At 40.3% G+C, this 16,426-nt stretch overlaps 1 protein-coding gene across 5 annotated transcripts in view; it reads left to right on the plus strand.

The window, feature by feature from the left end:
- RBL2 (RB transcriptional corepressor like 2) overlaps positions 1-16,426 on the plus strand; it is an 80,210-nt gene that overhangs the window by 7,852 nt on the left and 55,932 nt on the right. For all 5 annotated transcript variants that reach the window (XM_053601791.1, XM_053601802.1, XM_053601808.1 and 2 more), the window contains exons 3-8: positions 1,526-1,726; positions 5,490-5,554; positions 9,641-9,769; positions 13,092-13,252; positions 13,343-13,407; positions 13,995-14,181. In XM_053601791.1, coding sequence (XP_053457766.1) covers positions 1,526-1,726; positions 5,490-5,554; positions 9,641-9,769; positions 13,092-13,252; positions 13,343-13,407; positions 13,995-14,181 — 808 coding nt within the window. The remainder of the gene's footprint in view (positions 1-1,525; positions 1,727-5,489; positions 5,555-9,640; positions 9,770-13,091; positions 13,253-13,342; positions 13,408-13,994; positions 14,182-16,426) is intronic.

Below are 16,426 nucleotides of genomic sequence, written 5' to 3' on the forward strand. Positions count from 1 at the left end.
ATTTTTTAAAATCTTCAGATTATTTATTTTCTGCTATGAGAAACTAAGTGGATTAAATCAAGAGCAGATTGGGACAAGATATTTACCATGCCTAAAATTAACCAAGGATCAGTATCCAGTATTACAGAAAAAACTACTAACAAACAGTTATTCAACAAACATCCACTAAAAATGAGTAACCAATATGGCTTCACAAAGGCCAAAACTCACATAGCTAATAGATAGAGGAAAAGGTATTCAATCTTACTAGTATTCAGTATATTAATGAAGTTCAGTATATTAAGGAAGTTCAGTATATTAATAAAAATAAGAATGTTTCATTCTCATCAGATTGGGGAAATGTGGACTCTGATAGCACCAAGTTTGGTCATTATGCAGAGAAACAAGAACTGTGTATTACTGGTGTACATTGGGGAGAATGTAAATTGGGGTAACTACTTCAGTAGGTAATTTGGCAGTATCCACTAAATTTGACTTTACTTCTGACTGCACTTCTTGGGGGTAGTTTCTAAAGACACTCCTGCCACGTGTACAAATATGTGTTCACGGATGGTACCTGTGGCTCAAAGGAGTAGGTCACCAGCCCCATGTGCCAGAGGTGGCGGGTTCAAACCCAGCCCCGGCCAAAAAAAAAGATGTGTTCATTACAGCATTGTTTGTTACTATGAAAAATTAGAAACAGCCTAAATTTCCATTGGTTGGAGTGCGAATGCCAAAAGTCATGGCATATCCAATTGAAGGAATGTTTTTAGCAGTTTAAAATGAATTAGATCTGGGTTGGCGCCTGTGGCTCAAAGGAGTAAGGCGCTGGCCCCATATGCTGGAGGTGGCGGGTTCAAACCCAGCCCCGGCCAAAAACTGCCAAAGAAAAAAGCATTAGATCTTATGTATCAATACTAATGAATCTCAGAAACATTGAGGGAAAAAAGGAAGCTGCAGAATGTTACAGTATGACACCATTTGTATAAAATGTAAAAACGCATATGCAAAAGACACTACCTGTGCTTATGGATACGTGTTTCATGTACAGTATGAGAACCAGGCAGGATTAAGACCAACTTTGGGGTGGGAGTTGTCTTTAGGGAAGAAAGGTGGGGAATGATTAGGGAGGAGAACAAATGGGAATTTTGGCTGTTTCTGTAGTGTTTTTAGTTTTTACAAAAACCTGAAGTAAAACAAAATAACAAATTTGAAGCAAACATGATCAATTTTATTTAATGTTAATATTTGTTAAATTTGGCGGTTGGACATATGAATGTTGATTATGTTGTTGATTTTGTTTGTATTTTAAAATGTTTTACAATTTTTAAAAAAAACCTTTGGTAATTAAAAAAAAGAAAGTAGATTAGGAGTATCAGAGGAATAAAGCGACCTGTAAGAGATTAATCCAGAGACATACATGGTGATTTTTATTTCCATGCCTAAAAGTAACATAATGAGATAATTTTGATTTACTTTTGATTATGTTTATGTACTTTTACCTTTATGTTAATTAAGAACATATCTTTTTATTTTTTAATATTAGCTTAATTGAATTTTTTAATAAGATGAAGAAGTGGGAAGACATGGCGAATCTACCCCCACATTTCAGAGAACGTACTGAGAGATTAGAAAGAAACTTCACTGTTTCTGCTGTAATTTTTAAGAAATATGAACCCATTTTTCAGGATATCTTTAAATATCCTCAAGAGGAGCAACCTCGTCAACAAAGAGGAAGAAAACAGCGGTATGTTTTTATTTGTTAGCTGGGCATTTCAATTTGTGCGACAGTTCTGACCTCTCAGTTTATTTTGCTGGTTTTAAGAAAGAAGTGTGATTTTTATAAGTAATCTTTTTCACCAATTGTTTTCTTTCAGTGATTTGTTGTTGTTGTTGTTTTGCTTTTCATTGTGTGTCAGTGATGAGTTTGGCTTTCATATTGCAAAATGTATGGGGTCTTTGTTTACTTTCCCTTTTAATTTAAGCGACAAAAAATATGACTGTACAAGTCAGATGTTAGGGACTTTCACTAGTTAGTGACCCTGGGGACAGACCGCTACATCAACCACTGTATTTTCTGTTATTGACTATATATTGTTTTCTATTATTTGACTTGCAGGTCAAACTGAATAACATATAATACCCTGGAAATGACTTCTCTATGTAGTTTGAGGTGTATAACCAATCAAGAGATGAGAAACTGGACTGAGGGAAGACTGGGGCAACTGAGGCTATTAGGAATTTGTACCTTTTGATCAGTTCTGCGAAATTTATAAATTCACTCTGAGTTATAGGATATAGATTTTCCTCCTTTATCATGAAGGGTTTTCCATAAAATAGAACAGAAATTTGTTTTTTGTTTTTTGGGGGGTTGTTTTTTGCAGTTTTTGGCTGGGGCTGGGTTTGAACCCACCTCCTCCAGCATATGGGGCTGGCGCCCTCCTCCTTTGAGCCACAGGCGCCACCCCAGAAATTTGTTCTTAAAATAGAAAGTGTTGGCAAGAAAAGTAGGGGGAAAGGAGTTATCATCTGACTAGACTGAATGATCTTTGCTTCTCTTTAAATATAAAAGTTTTCCCAAACAGTGAAGGATGTCTACAGTAAGTGTAAACTTTTAAAAATAAAACAATATACATTTTCATATAGGTGACACCACTGGTACAGAGTAGCTGGCTGTTTGCTTACAGTTTGGGAGAATTAACTATTTATAATTAAGTATTCTAAAGTTTGGATAGAAGCTTTGTTCTGAGTTTGAAGGAGGCCAGGGTGATGGTTTATAGAAAGATAAAGAATACGTAGTGGCCAAGCGCGGGGGCTCACACCTGTAACCCTAGCACTCCGGAAGGCCACTGCGGTGGATCCCTGGGGCTCAGGAGCTTGAGACCAGCCTGAGCAAGAGCAAGACCCCATCTCTATTTTCTGGGCATTGTGCCGGGTGCCTGTAGTCCCATCTTCGCAGGAGGCTGAGGCAAGAGGCTTGCTCTAACCCACGAGTTTGAGGTTGCTGTTATCTGTGATGCCAGGGCATTCTATTCAGGGCGACAGAGTGAAACTCTGTCTTAAAAAAAAAAAAAAAAAAAAAAAAAAAGAATAATACATAGTTATCTTCTTTCTTTGGAGCATCTAGAAAATGACTTCAGATTGCATTTATTTTGATATTTATTAGGGTGTATACTATCCAATTCTAATTAAGAAAACTGAAGAATTACTGTAGTAAAACATTGTACATTTATACCACTTTGTTTACTTGTGTGTGTGTGTGTGTGTGTGTGTGAGATAGCACCTTCTCTGTTGCCTTGGGGTTGAGTGCTATGCCATCTTAGCTCACAGAAACCTCAAATCCAGGCTCAAGTGGTCCTCTTGCCTCCGTCTCCAAAGCAGCTGCAACCACAGGTGCTGCCACAATGCCCAGCTCGTTTTTCTGTTTTTAGTAGAGACGGGGTCTTGCTCTTACTCAGGCTGGTCTTGATCGATCTGCCTCAGCCTCCCACAGTGCTGGGGTTACAGGTGTGAGCCACTGCACTTGGCCTACTTTGTATTAGCTCTTGCTTTGTAACACTTTCTTCAGCTCTTTCTGCTACTAATGTGTAACACTTTCTGAGCATTTGCTGTGGGGCAAGGACTCTTTTAAACATATATTACTTCACGTAATCCCTATGATAAAATTTATGATGCTTTCGTCACAGATTGGAAAAATAAGCCCCTAAGAGACTAAGTAATTTGGCCAAGGTCGCGTAAACGATAAGCGCGGCGCCCTTCTTGACGCTAAGGTTGTGTGATTGCAGAACCCGTGTAGCTTTACCATGACCGTGGACTGCATCTCACACTATTGTTTGAAAGTTCCTCACTCCTGAGCACTTATCTACAGAACATACTTTGTCAGGGTCGTGTAGGACGCAGGTGTTTCTTTTTTTTCAAATTTCAGAATGTTAGGGAGGTACAATGTGTTTTGTTTACATTGTTTTTGTGCAGATTGAGTCAAAGTTGTATGTGTGCCCTTCGCTCAGATAGTGTGTACTGTGTAGGTGTGAATTTACCAATCTCCATCTCCCCCCAACTTGATTTTCATTGAGATTTAGGTTTTTCTTGTTGGTTTAACCCACTGTCTCTGTCTTTGGAGAGCTTACAGAGTAATTAGAGGGACGAGGCAAGTCCCTCGTCTTTGCAATGCAACATGTTATAAAAGTCACATGAGTACAATGGAGAATAGCAGTGTCGGCCTCCTAGAGATCTTCTATCACTCTGGAGGAATCAGTCAGCTGAGGTTATGTGGAATAAGTAGAAATTGATCTTGAAAGATGGGGAGGATTTTAATAGGTGAATTCTGAAATATAGAGTCTTCTGTGCACAGGAAATAAGAATAGATGTAAAAGCATCAAGCAAGAGGAAATTTGGGAGAGGGAAGATTAGTTGAGTTTTTGCTAGAGTTCTCCAGTTGTAGAGCCAGAATTGAGAGTGGCTTAAGTATTAAGCCAAAAATTTTGAATTTTATCTTGACAGAGAACCAAAACTAGAAATAGTGTATCTCCCTACAATGTGGCTTGTAGGCAGACGACTTTTAAAAGCAGAACACTGCCATTTATTTTGCCTGATGGACTGTAATAAGTCTAGCATTGTCCTGAAGTAGAAATACCTTTCGACAGACGAAAGTGGCTGGGACCCAGGGAAAGCAAGTGTCCCTAGCTAATGACAGCAACTAGACCTGACCTTCTGATCTTCTCCAGGGTACTTTGCTTCTCTTGGTACTTTGCTAGGATGAGATTGCTGGGCTGTGGAGTTGACAGGTGTGTTAACGTTGGCAGAGGCTTTGGTAGAAAAGCCAAACTTAAAGCAGATCTGAAACTGCCTTTAGTAGACAACTTGGCAAAATACAACAGGTACTCTGAATGGATGGAAATAGGAGGAATTACGGGAGTCCAGAATTTACATTAAGAAAGCCTCTTGTAGCATTCACGTGGCCCCTGTGCCTGTGGTTCCAGCTGCTTAGGAGGAGCCCAGGAGCTGGAAGCTGCAGTGCACTGAGATTAGGCCCCTGCACTGCAGCTTGTGCAACAGAGAACAAGACTCCGTCTCTTAAGTAATTAAAAAGGCCTTTTGTGATTTAACATAACCTGGAATGTCTTCAGCAGGGGAAGGTTACAGCTCATTAGCTATGATAGAAAAGGGAAATATCTGACTGTCCAGGAATGTTCAAGCACATAGCCTTGCTAATGTCATCAAAAGAACTATTGTTATTTTGTTTTCTGCCTTGTCTATCTCAATCTCAAAAAACTCGAAAAAGATCTTCCGAATTTTCTTTTTTTCTGAGATAAGCTTTTTTCCTGGTTCCCCGCTATTCCTACCAATATTTGGTTAGGGCAGAAGTTCTTACCCATCTACCACGTGAAGCTGAATCTGGTGTCACTCTCTCTAACTGTGGGTTTTATTTCACACCTAATTTACCGTCACTTGGGACGTCTTTTTTTTTTAATTGTTCTTTTATGTCATATTTTGTCTTTTCTGCCCCAAAGGCGACAGCCGTGTACTGTGTCAGAAGTTTTCCATTTCTGTTGGGTGCTTTTTATATATGCAAAAGGTAAGTAAATAATAATATTTAGATATTAATTAGCTTATTTAAATGTTCAGTTATAAATTCTGTCAGCCTCTAGTAAGCATCAGGCAAAGTTTCTCACTGAAAATTTTCTGAAGTGCTTTAATCCCAGAGTCTTTATTGTCACCTTTTCATTAGAGAAGATTTTGAGTTTCTTTCTAATATCCGATGCTTTTCTGTTTAAATGGAAAATCCGTGCTTTGTTATTATATAACGTCTTTTCCTCCCAGCTGTTCTTCCAAAGCTGCTCTTCTGAATTATGGAGTGAGAACGCTCTATTCTGTATACGCCTGTATTTTGAGCTGTGTTTTTCATGAGTCATGTCTTATTTGAGTGGGACTGAATCAACTTGAGAGTAATTCAAATTTTTTTTCCACATTTTTCCAGATAAATATACTTAACCATCTACCTGTAGATACTATTCACAGTAGAGCCTCTGTAGTTGACCTACACTGACCACATTTTTTTAAGGTGACTTAATTGTCCTCACCACGTGCACAGATCAGTAGAGTAGGCCCAGTTCCCGTGGTGACCACCTCCATGTGTCGGCCAGTTTGTTACTGTCCCTCGGGTGGTCAGCTTACAGAGGTTCTGCTGTGTTTTCTCTCTCTTCTCATTTCATTTAACCTACCCAAGGTCGGCAGTCAGTGAAATACATCTCTGTTATTTTTTTGTACTTTTTATATTCCTTTTATTTTTTTCTTTTTAGAGACAGAGTCTCGCTTTATTGTCCTTGATAGAGTTCTGTGGCATCACAGCTCACAGCACACAGCAGCCTCCAACTTCTAGGCTTAGGTGATTCTGATTCTTTTGCCTCAGCCTCCCGAGTAGCGGGAGTACAGGTGCCCGCCACAGCGCTTGGCTATTTTTTTGTTGCAGTTTGGCCGGGGCAGGGTTCAAACCCGCCACCCTCGGTATATGGAGCCGGCGCCCTACCCACTGAGCCACAGGTGCTCCCCAAGTACTTTTTATATTTCTTTTTTTTTTAGCAGCAAATGTTTAATTGATCCCATCCCCCTCAGGTTAGATGGGGTAGTAAAAAGAAATAGTTTTCCTTCTTTATTTCTGTCCTGGAAGCTTTTTATATTTCTATGTAGAAATAATTCTTAGTAATCTAAAGAAAAGAAGATAGTTACATTAGTTATATAAGCTTTTTTTTTTCTTCTAAAGGCTATATGGAATTCTTTTGACACTAAGATAGCCTATTAAAATGCAGAGGTAGTCTAGCACTGTGGGAGGCCAAGGAGGGTGGTTTGCTTGAGCTCAGGAGTTGGAGACCAGCCTGAGCTACAGCTAGACCCCGTCTGTAAAAATAGCTGGGCGTTGTTGCAGGTGCCTGTAGTCCTCTACTCGGGAGGCTGAGGCAAGAGGATCACTTAAGCCCAAGAGTTTGAGGATTCTGTGAGCTGTGATGCCACAGCACTCTACCCAGAGCAGCGGAGTGAGACTGTGTCAAAAAAAAAAAAAAGCAAAGTTGAAAACAAATCATAGAGCTGGAAGGAGTTTCGTGAATATAAGAGATTCTCGTTAATAGATAACTAACTCAACTTACTCACTTTAAAGATTGGGCAACTGAGGCCTAGAAACTAGCTGCTAGGACCAGAGATTTGAACTCACATCTGCTTTCATGCTAGATGTGAAGGCCTCTGGTGAGGATGTGTCACACCACTGGTCCCAGGTTGATTTGTCTGATGCTTCTCTCTAGGAAGCTCAGAGTTATCCTCTGAGCTGCATGCTTGAAGAAGAGAAAAATCTTCTGTTTTAGTGGAGATAAAAGTGACACAGCATAGAAGCTTGGGGTATATGAACTATTTTTATAGTGGCTGAAACAAGTTTTAGAATGTGTGGCTGGTACTTACACGAGAGCGATCCTTTCATATGACTGTATCGGGCAGGTGTGTATGACGTGTAGGATTTTTATCTGTTTTGTTCATCTTTTATAATGCTTGGGAATATATGTACAGTATTTAGTACTGTATAAACTATAAAAAGTAATGTTATTGTGTTTATTTTATTCTCATGTGATTGACTAGAGTGGCATATTTTTTGTCTCTGCAGTTAAGTTACTGTTTGTCCATCATAATTTCATCTGAAGAACCTTTCTCCTCTCACAATTGACTACTATGATCTTTTTTTTTTTGAGACAGAGTCTCACTTTGTCCCCCTTGGTAGAGTGCTGTGGCATCACAGCTCACAGCAACCTCCAGCTCTTGGGCTTAGGTGATTCTCTTGCCTCAGCCTCCGGAATAGCTGGGACCACAAGCACCCACCATAACGCCCAGCTATTTTTTTCTTTTGTTGCAGTTTGGCCGGGGCCAGGTTTGAACCCACCACCTTTGGTATATGGGGCTGGCGCCCTACTCACTGAGCTACGGGTGCCGCCCAGACTATTATGATCTTTTATGACACAGTAGGATCTTTTCCTTTGTTTTTCTTTCTTTTCTTTTTTTTTGCAGTTTTTGGCTGGGGCCGGGTTTGAACCCACCACTTCCGGTATATGGGGCCAGGGCCCTACTCCTTGAGCCACAGGCGCTGCCCTCCTTTGTTTTTCTTTGAGACTAGGTGCCATCATAACTCCCTGTAACTTTGAACTCCTGTGTTCAAGGGATTCTCCTGCTTCAGCCTCCCACATAGCTAAGATGACAGGTGTGCACCACCACACCTGACTAATTTTTTAAATTTTTATAGAGAGAAGGTCTTGCTGCTTTGGAATTCTTCACCCCAAATGCTGGATTCTAAGCATGGCTGTGGACCTTTACTAATACAGAGTGGTTTAATAGGTTTTTATTCAGTTCTTGTTTATTTGGGGGGAAAGTGTACTCTCTTGTAGCTACCTTTCTCATGACGTTCTCTGTAGCTTGCGGCCCACCCAGATTTCTCATTCCTGCCTAAGCCTTTGTTGACTTCTCACGGTGAGTACACACCAGTGACAGGTCTCAGCCGGCCAGAGGACCAATAGGGATCATTTCCTGTTTTACATGAAATCCCAAATCTTCTCATTCCTGATAAGTATGCCAACTCTGGAGCTTAAACAGATACCCATTTAGTTATCTTTGTTGAGTAAAAAATAAACTATCTCACAAAGTGAGATTTCTTTTTTAAGATAAGATTCGAAGTGGAAAGTGTGTCATATTGGGACAGCCCTGGAATTCAAATTAGATTTGAATCTTTCAGGGCCATTTCAGCTTTTGGTTAGAAGTTGCAGTGCTTCCGTTTTTTTGCTTTCTGTCGCAAGTGCACAGCGGTGACAGGTTTAGGCTTGTCCGTGTGACGGGCTTTGTAGCTGGAAACCTATAGGTGCTACTTCCGGTTTCACATGGGAAGAACTGAGTGTATTTGATTATTAACCCGTGTAGTAGAACCAAACATATTGACAGCTTCTATCAGTGCAGCATTTAATTTATTAATCATCACTTGCCTTTCTTGCCACAGAAAAGTATCTTTTCTTTTTAATTCACTTAAGTTGATTTGTTGAATATTTCCGTCTATACAAAAAGAATTGCTTATCCTGATACGGCAAGGTAAGTGGTAACTTTTTTTGGAGGAGAGAAAAAAAAACTTGAAACAGAACTATGTAACAGGAAAGTATTAGAAATGCTATTGCTGGGAGTATGATGAAAGGTTCTGGTCTTTTCAGAGCATGTGTACGAGATTAGTAATTATCTGAACAATTTTTTCAGCTGTCTCTGTCTAAATATTTCTAGTAGTTTTCATGATAGAAAATTGTTTTTGTACAAAACAACCTCTTACAATTTGAGGTAATTTATGAAGTTTTTGTGTTCAGAATTTTCAGAGAAACCAGCAATGATAGTTTTGGTCAGCTACTAGGTATTTAATAAATACTTAATGAGTATTGAATGAATGGAATTCTTAGTAAGGTTTTCGTTTTCATTAAACTCTTAGAAATTTGTTAATCAGAGTAATATCTCAAAATGTAAATTTGTCAAAACAATGTAATTCCTGAATCAACCTTGTCAGTGTTGTGTAATGTCATCTTTAGAGGAAGAAATTATTTTTAAAATGTTGTAAAGTTGATGGTAGTTTAACTCTTAACTATTTGTAATCCTGTAGGTAATTTTCCCATGATTAGTGATGATTTGGTGAATTCTTACCATCTTCTGCTATGTGCTTTGGACTTAGTTTATGGAAATGCCCTTCAATGTTCCAATCGTAAAGAACTTGTGAACCCTAATTTTAAAGGTAATCAAAAATTGTCAGACAGTCCATGTTTCTATGTTATGTTTACCCATGGGAGTTGTATACATAGTTCAAGTTTCCTAGCATCAGCAAATATAATAAGTAGAGTAGAACCTGTGTAAGTCTACCACTTACAGGGGATTGTAACAAACTGGCCAGTACGTGGAGGTTATCAACATAAGTAACTGTTACACTGATCTGTCCACGTGGCATGTGGCTGGTCTGTGAAAATTAGGTCGACTTAAGAAGATGGTGGGCTTTGGAGGTTCTGTTGTATTTTGAAAGCTTCTATCATGATCGTTATCCAGGGTTCTTATGACTATGAGTCAAGCTCTCTATAAGAATATTTCTGAAAAATATCTGCAGTTGCAGATATGAGAAGTTTGAAGTCCGAGCGTACTATATTCTTTTTTTTTTTTTTTTTTTTGTAGAGACAGAGTCTCACTTTATGGCCCTCTGTAGAGTGCTGTGGCCTCACACAGCTCACAGCAACCTCCAACTCCTGGGCTTAAGCGATTCTCTTGCCTCAGCCTCCCGAGGAGCTGTGACTACAGGCGCCCGCCACAACGCCCAACTATTTTTTGGTTGCAGTTTGGCTGGGGCCGGGTTTGAACCCGCCACCCTTGGTATATGGGGCCGGCGCCTTACCGACTGAGCCACAGGCGCTGCCCTTGAGTGTACTATATTGTAAATTTCTGAAATACGCAGTATACTCAACAAGGAGAAGGGATTTAGAAACTCCAAGTAGCGAAGATGACATCAAAGCTGGTAGTGTTTTTCTACTTTGGCAAACTTTGTGCCTGACACACTACAGAACATCAAAAAGGATTTTACTGAAAAAATTTTCATTTCAAAATTTTTGCTTCAAAAGAGTGGTTATGGTCTAAAATAAGTAAAATGAACTTCTGTCTTCTAAGATATGTATGGAAATGATAATTATTTTGGCATTACATTTAGTAGCCTTCAGCTACGTAATTTCATGAATGACGTACAGTTAAGATCCCAAATTATGATTTACAAAGCAATATTAAAATGTATTTCTAGAGCTAATATATGTATAATGCTGCTGCTATTTGAATAATACCTTAATAGTATTCTGGTTAGTCATCAATGTTTGGGTGGTTACAATTAGAATTTCAGCGAATCTATCAAGGTAGGTTTTTCTTTCTTTTTTTATTTTTAATTATTATGGGTATATAAGAGTTTATAACTTTATAGAGTACATGCAATGTTTTGTTACAGATGTTTGACTAATTCTAATCAGATCAGGGATATTAGGGTATCCATCAGCTCAGATATTTATCATTACTTTATGGTGGGAGCATTCCAGTTCTACTCTTTTAGTTCTTTTACAGAATACCCTAACTTATTGATTATAAACACTTTGTTGTGCTATAAAATATTGTTCATTTTATGTAACTATATTTTCATACCCCTTACAAGGTAGATTTTATTTTTATTTTATTTTTTAATTAATTTATTTTTTTGAGACAGAGTCTCAAACTGTCACCCTGGGTAGAGTGCTGTGGCGTCACAGCCCACAGCAACCTCAAACTCTTGGGCTTAAGCGGTTCTCTTGCCTCAGCCTCCCAAGTAGCTGGGATTACAGTCACCCACCACAATGCCTGGCTATTTTGTTTTTGGTTGCAGTTGTCATTGTTGTTTAGTTAGCCTGGGCTGGGTTTGAACCCTCCACCCTCGGTGCATGTGGCTAGTGGCATAAACACTGTGCTACAGGCACCAAGCCTATTTTTTAATTTTAATTTAATTTTATTTTATTTATGTATTTATTTTTTTGTGGCAGAGTCTCAAGCTGTCGCCCTGGAGAGAGTGCCATGGTGTGATAGCTCACAGCAACCTAAAATTCTTGGGCTTAAGTGATTCTCTTGCCTCAGCCTCCCAAGTAGCTGGGACTATAGGCGCCCACTACGTTTTACTGTTGAGTTGTCATTGTTGCTTAGCTGGCCTGGGCTGGGTTCGAACCTGCCAGCCTCTGTGTATGTGGCTGGCACTATAACCACTGTCCTACCGGCGCTGAGCCGTGTTTTATTTTTTTGGGACAAAGTCTCAAGCTGTCACCCTGGGTAGAGTGCCATGGTGTGATAGCTCATGGCAACCTCCACCTTGGGCTCAAGCAATCCTCTTGCGTCACTTTTTCTATTTTTAGTGGAGACAGGGTCTCACTTTTTGCTCAGGTTGGTCTTGAAACCCGTGAGCTCAAGCAATCTACCACTTCAGCCTCCTCTCTGGTATTACAGGCCTGAGCCACTGTGCCTGGCCTTAAAAGGTAGCTTTTTAAAGTTGGTGGAGTTAGTTACTTCAGTTTGCTTCTAGTTTGGTAAATTTAATCTTCCTCATATCATTTTCTGATCCTTTTTCATTTCCTTCCTAAACATTTCCTTCCCTTTTACATTTCCATATAGCTTCCCTTCATTTTTACCCTCTTTTATTATTCTTTGATTTCTTTTTCTCTTCTCCTGAGCCTAGGGCAATAATAAACTATAAATTAATATGATAAATTCATCTACTTTAATGATGCCACAATTTTTTTTTTTTGAAGTACAGTTTTACTTTATTGCCCTGAGTAGAGTGCTGTGGCATCATAGCTCACAGCAACCTCAAACTCTTGGGCTCAAGCGATTCTCTTGCCTCAGCCTCCCAAGTAGCTGGGACTACAGGCACCCGCCGCAACTCTCAGCTATTTTTTAAAGATGGGGATCTAACTCTCGCTCAGACTGGTCTTGAACTCGTGAGCTCAAGCAATCCACCCACCTAGGCCTCCCAGAGTGTTAGGATTACAGGCGTGAGCCACCGCACCTGGCACAGCACAGTTTTTTACAGTGGTGTTTTTTCTTTGAATGTAAGACTTATTAGCAAAGTTATTTTATTTTTGTTATGTTACTTTTGTGATTTTTAGAGTTTTAGAAATTTTAATTTTTTATTATAATTTCTTAACTATCCTCAGATAGAATACCAAATCACTAAAATCTTTTGAGTAACAATACACATGAATTACCTCTATTTGCAATATCCTGAAGTATGTTTAAGTAGAGTCAACTTAGGCCCATGTGTACTCACTTTTGTGAATTCTTATAACTTTTTTTTTTAAATAATTTATTTATTTATTTATTTTTTGCAGTTTTTTAGCCGGGGCTGGATACGAACCTGCCATCTCCGGTATATGGGGTCAGCACCCTATTCCTTGAGCCACAGGTGCCGCCCCCGAATTCTTATAACTTTTGCTGATTATAATCTGTTTTTATTTTAGCTTATAGTTTATTGAATGTTAACTGGTATCTCTGTCTTGTGATTCTGCACATCAAAGGACTATCTGAAGATTTTCATGCAAAGGAGTCTAAACCTTCCTCTGACCCACCCTGTGTCATTGAGAAACTGTGTTCCTTACATGATGGCCTAGTTTTGGAAGCAAAGGGAATAAAAGAACATTTCTGGAAACCCTATATTAGGAAACTTTATGAAAAAAAGGTTCGTAAGTCGTAAAGAAATAATGTGAAAATATTTTCTGGAGAAAGACAATGTGCTATAATGACTTAACGATCTCTCCTTTCATGATAGATCCTTAAAGGAAAAGAGGAAACGCTTACTGGGTTTCTAGAACCTGGGAACTTTGGAGAGAGTTTGTGAGTACTTCTGTTATAAAATTGTTGTAGTATTTTGTATTGTGTACTTAGAAAACCTCAGACTTTGGTTATTTTTATTGCTTGTCCTCTGGAAATTTAGTGTGTTTTGTAAGAGAATACAGGGAAGCAATAAAAATTCAGTCAACTGCTGCTATAAGCATATGTTTTAAAATTTATTGAAAATGTGTACCTATTTTTCTAAGTTTTATTAAGCTTCTGGATTATAAATTTTGAAATAAAGAAATTCTTTTGGGCCTATACAGGTGAAAAATGATGATGTGTACAGGTGTTCAGGGATGTCTGGAGCAGCCAGGGCAGATAGTTAAAAAGCTTCTCACCAGCTGCTGCACCTGCCAGGCTGGTGAACCTGTCAGCAGAGCACCCCTGGGTGATGGACAAGCAGAGTGTAGCAAGCTCACATTTCATACCCTCCAGGTTCTATAATTAGCAGTGCTCCACTACAATTTAACTTGCAAAAAATTATTGGAACTTTTAATAAATAACAAAATGAAATAAACGGCCCGAAACATTAATTGAAGTGGCAGTTCCATCAGAGCGTATGTTTTGTCCGTATTCTTTTCCTGCAGTAAAGCCATCAGTAAGGCCTATGAGGAGTGTGTTTTATCTGTGGGGAATTTAGATGAACGGATCTTTCTTGGAGAGGACTCCGAGGAGGAAATTGGGACTCTCTCAAGGTGTCTCAACACTGGTTCAGGAACAGAGACTGCGGAAAGGGTGCAGATGAAAAACATCTTACAGCAGCATTTTGACAAGGTGAGCTGAGCCACGCTGGCGTCCTACAAACTCAGGGCCTGCAGCCAGGCGTTCTGTTTATGTTGCTGATTCTATGTGCATGTTTTACTTCCAGTATGAAAAAGAAAATTTTCGTTGTACTTCTCTTAACTGAAAAAGTTATTTCTACCTTTATTGAGTTACTTTTTGTTACTATTACTTCAAAAGTTTGAGTTAGGTCTGAGAAAAAAATATAAAATGAAACAAATGTATCAAGGTAATAATTGTTGGTTTTGAAAAGATCAGCCTGTAACATACAGCCTTGTTCGTCTGTGATGAATAGAGGCATTTAGGAAATGTTAATTGATCCAAACTGGCACCCTCAGGTGAGAGCCTGGAGAAATGAGCATCTGCAGTCTTTAAAAAAGTTCTGTGAAACTGAGTTTCGGGACCACATGGTATCATTTCAAGCAAACACTTGGGATGATGGAGACTACAGTGAATTTCCCTCCTGTTACGTGGTAGTCACAAAACCACAAAGCTGCTGAGGGGTGTCTCCAGAGGCAATGTGGGTAATCCCCGGGCAGCTCACCCGAAAGTGAGGATGCTGATCTGCTTATTCAGCAGATATTCTGAAGTGTTTTATATGTGAGATTGTCTCCTGGATACACATTACTCTATTTGCCTTTTTTTTTTTGAGACAGAGTCTCACTCTGTCACCCTCAGTAGAGTGCTGTGGCATCATAGCTTACGGCAACCTCCGGCTCTTGGGCTTAGGCGATTCTCTTGCCTCAGCCTCCCGAGTAGCTGGGACCATGGGTGCCCGCCACAACGCCCGGCCGTTTTTTTGTTGCAGTTGCCACTGCTGCGTTAGCTGGCTGAGGCCAGGTTCAAACCCACCACCCTCAGTAAATGGGGCTGGCACCCTACCCACTGAGCCCCAGGCGCCGCCCTCTTTGCCATTTCTTGAAGTATATTTACATAGAGTCACCTTTGGCCCATGTACCCTCTTTTCTGTAAATTCTTATGCTGACTTACGCTGATTATAATCTATTATTTTTAGGGGCCCAGAACAAATAGCCCTGAGTACCCTGTTGTAAAGAAGCTTATATTCTAGTGTGGGGAGGTGGACAGCAGATAACCAAAGAAGTAAATACCCTGTTTCCCCAAAAATAAGACAGTGTCTTATATTAAGGTGTGGTCCCAAAGATGCGCTAGGTCTTATTTTCAGGGGACGCCTTATCTTTCCTGCGAGTAGGTCTTATTTTCGGGGAAACAGGGTAGATGCTGCGTGTTATGTGGAGGATGACAGGTGAAGGAAAGTAAAGCCGAGCAGTAGTGCAGAGTCCTGGGGCGGGGCAGGGTAGGCTTTGGGTTCTTGTTCTGAGACCTGGAGTGGGTGGGAAGCAAGCCCTGTGGACAGCTGGAAAAGAGCGTCTGAGGCAAAGAAAGAGCAAGGTGCGCACAAAGTCAGGAACTAGGAACACGATTAACTTGTTGGAAGAAGGGGGAGAAGGTTGGTGTGGGAATAGAACGGGGCGAGGGGAAGCGAGAGAAGAATGAGGGAAGGAGCGAGAGAGTGGGGCAAACCTGCAGGCTGCAAGCCGCGGGGAAGACGCTGGGGTGCTGATGGAGGCTGAAGGGGGAAGGAGGGCGTTACTGAGAAGAGCAACCTCCCCGCCTTCTGATTGGGAAAGGGGGTGAGGGGGAAGCGTGGAGGTAGGGAGTTGAGAGGCTGTTAAAATGATTCTGCTGATGGTTTATGGCGGCTTGATTCGGAGAAACGTGACGATATTGGGGCTATACAGGGTGGCCATAAAATTGGAACTTTACGGCCACATTAATGTCCTCCCACGTCACCTTGCTGTTTCCTCTGCCTGCAGCGTGTTTAAGAGTCTTGCGGCTTCCTTCCTCACTTCATTCTGGTCTCTTATCTCTGTTTATTATTATAAAATAATAACCGCCAACATTCTCCCCAACCGTGACGATTTCCTTTCCCTCTTACTCTGTATTTACCGTTGTCTGGTGCTAGGCAGGTAGCTAGGTAAGTACAGAGAATGGTTTATCTTTCTCCATGCAGTGGACTCCGGGCTGTGTGCCGTGCTCAGCACACAGTAGGGATTCTGGGAATATTTACTGTTGGGATTTATTGAGAGGGAAGAGCAAGTCTGGGAGAAATCCACTGTTAGGGTCGCCAGCACGGTAAAAGTGAGCTGTCTTTGGGGCATGCTAGTAGAGAAGTCGAGCAGGCAGCTGAGGCTTTCAAGACTGTGGTTCACAGCGGAGG

This window comes from Nycticebus coucang, chromosome 2 (assembly GCF_027406575.1).
Source record: "Nycticebus coucang isolate mNycCou1 chromosome 2, mNycCou1.pri, whole genome shotgun sequence".
NCBI classification, from domain to species: domain Eukaryota; kingdom Metazoa; phylum Chordata; class Mammalia; order Primates; family Lorisidae; genus Nycticebus; species Nycticebus coucang.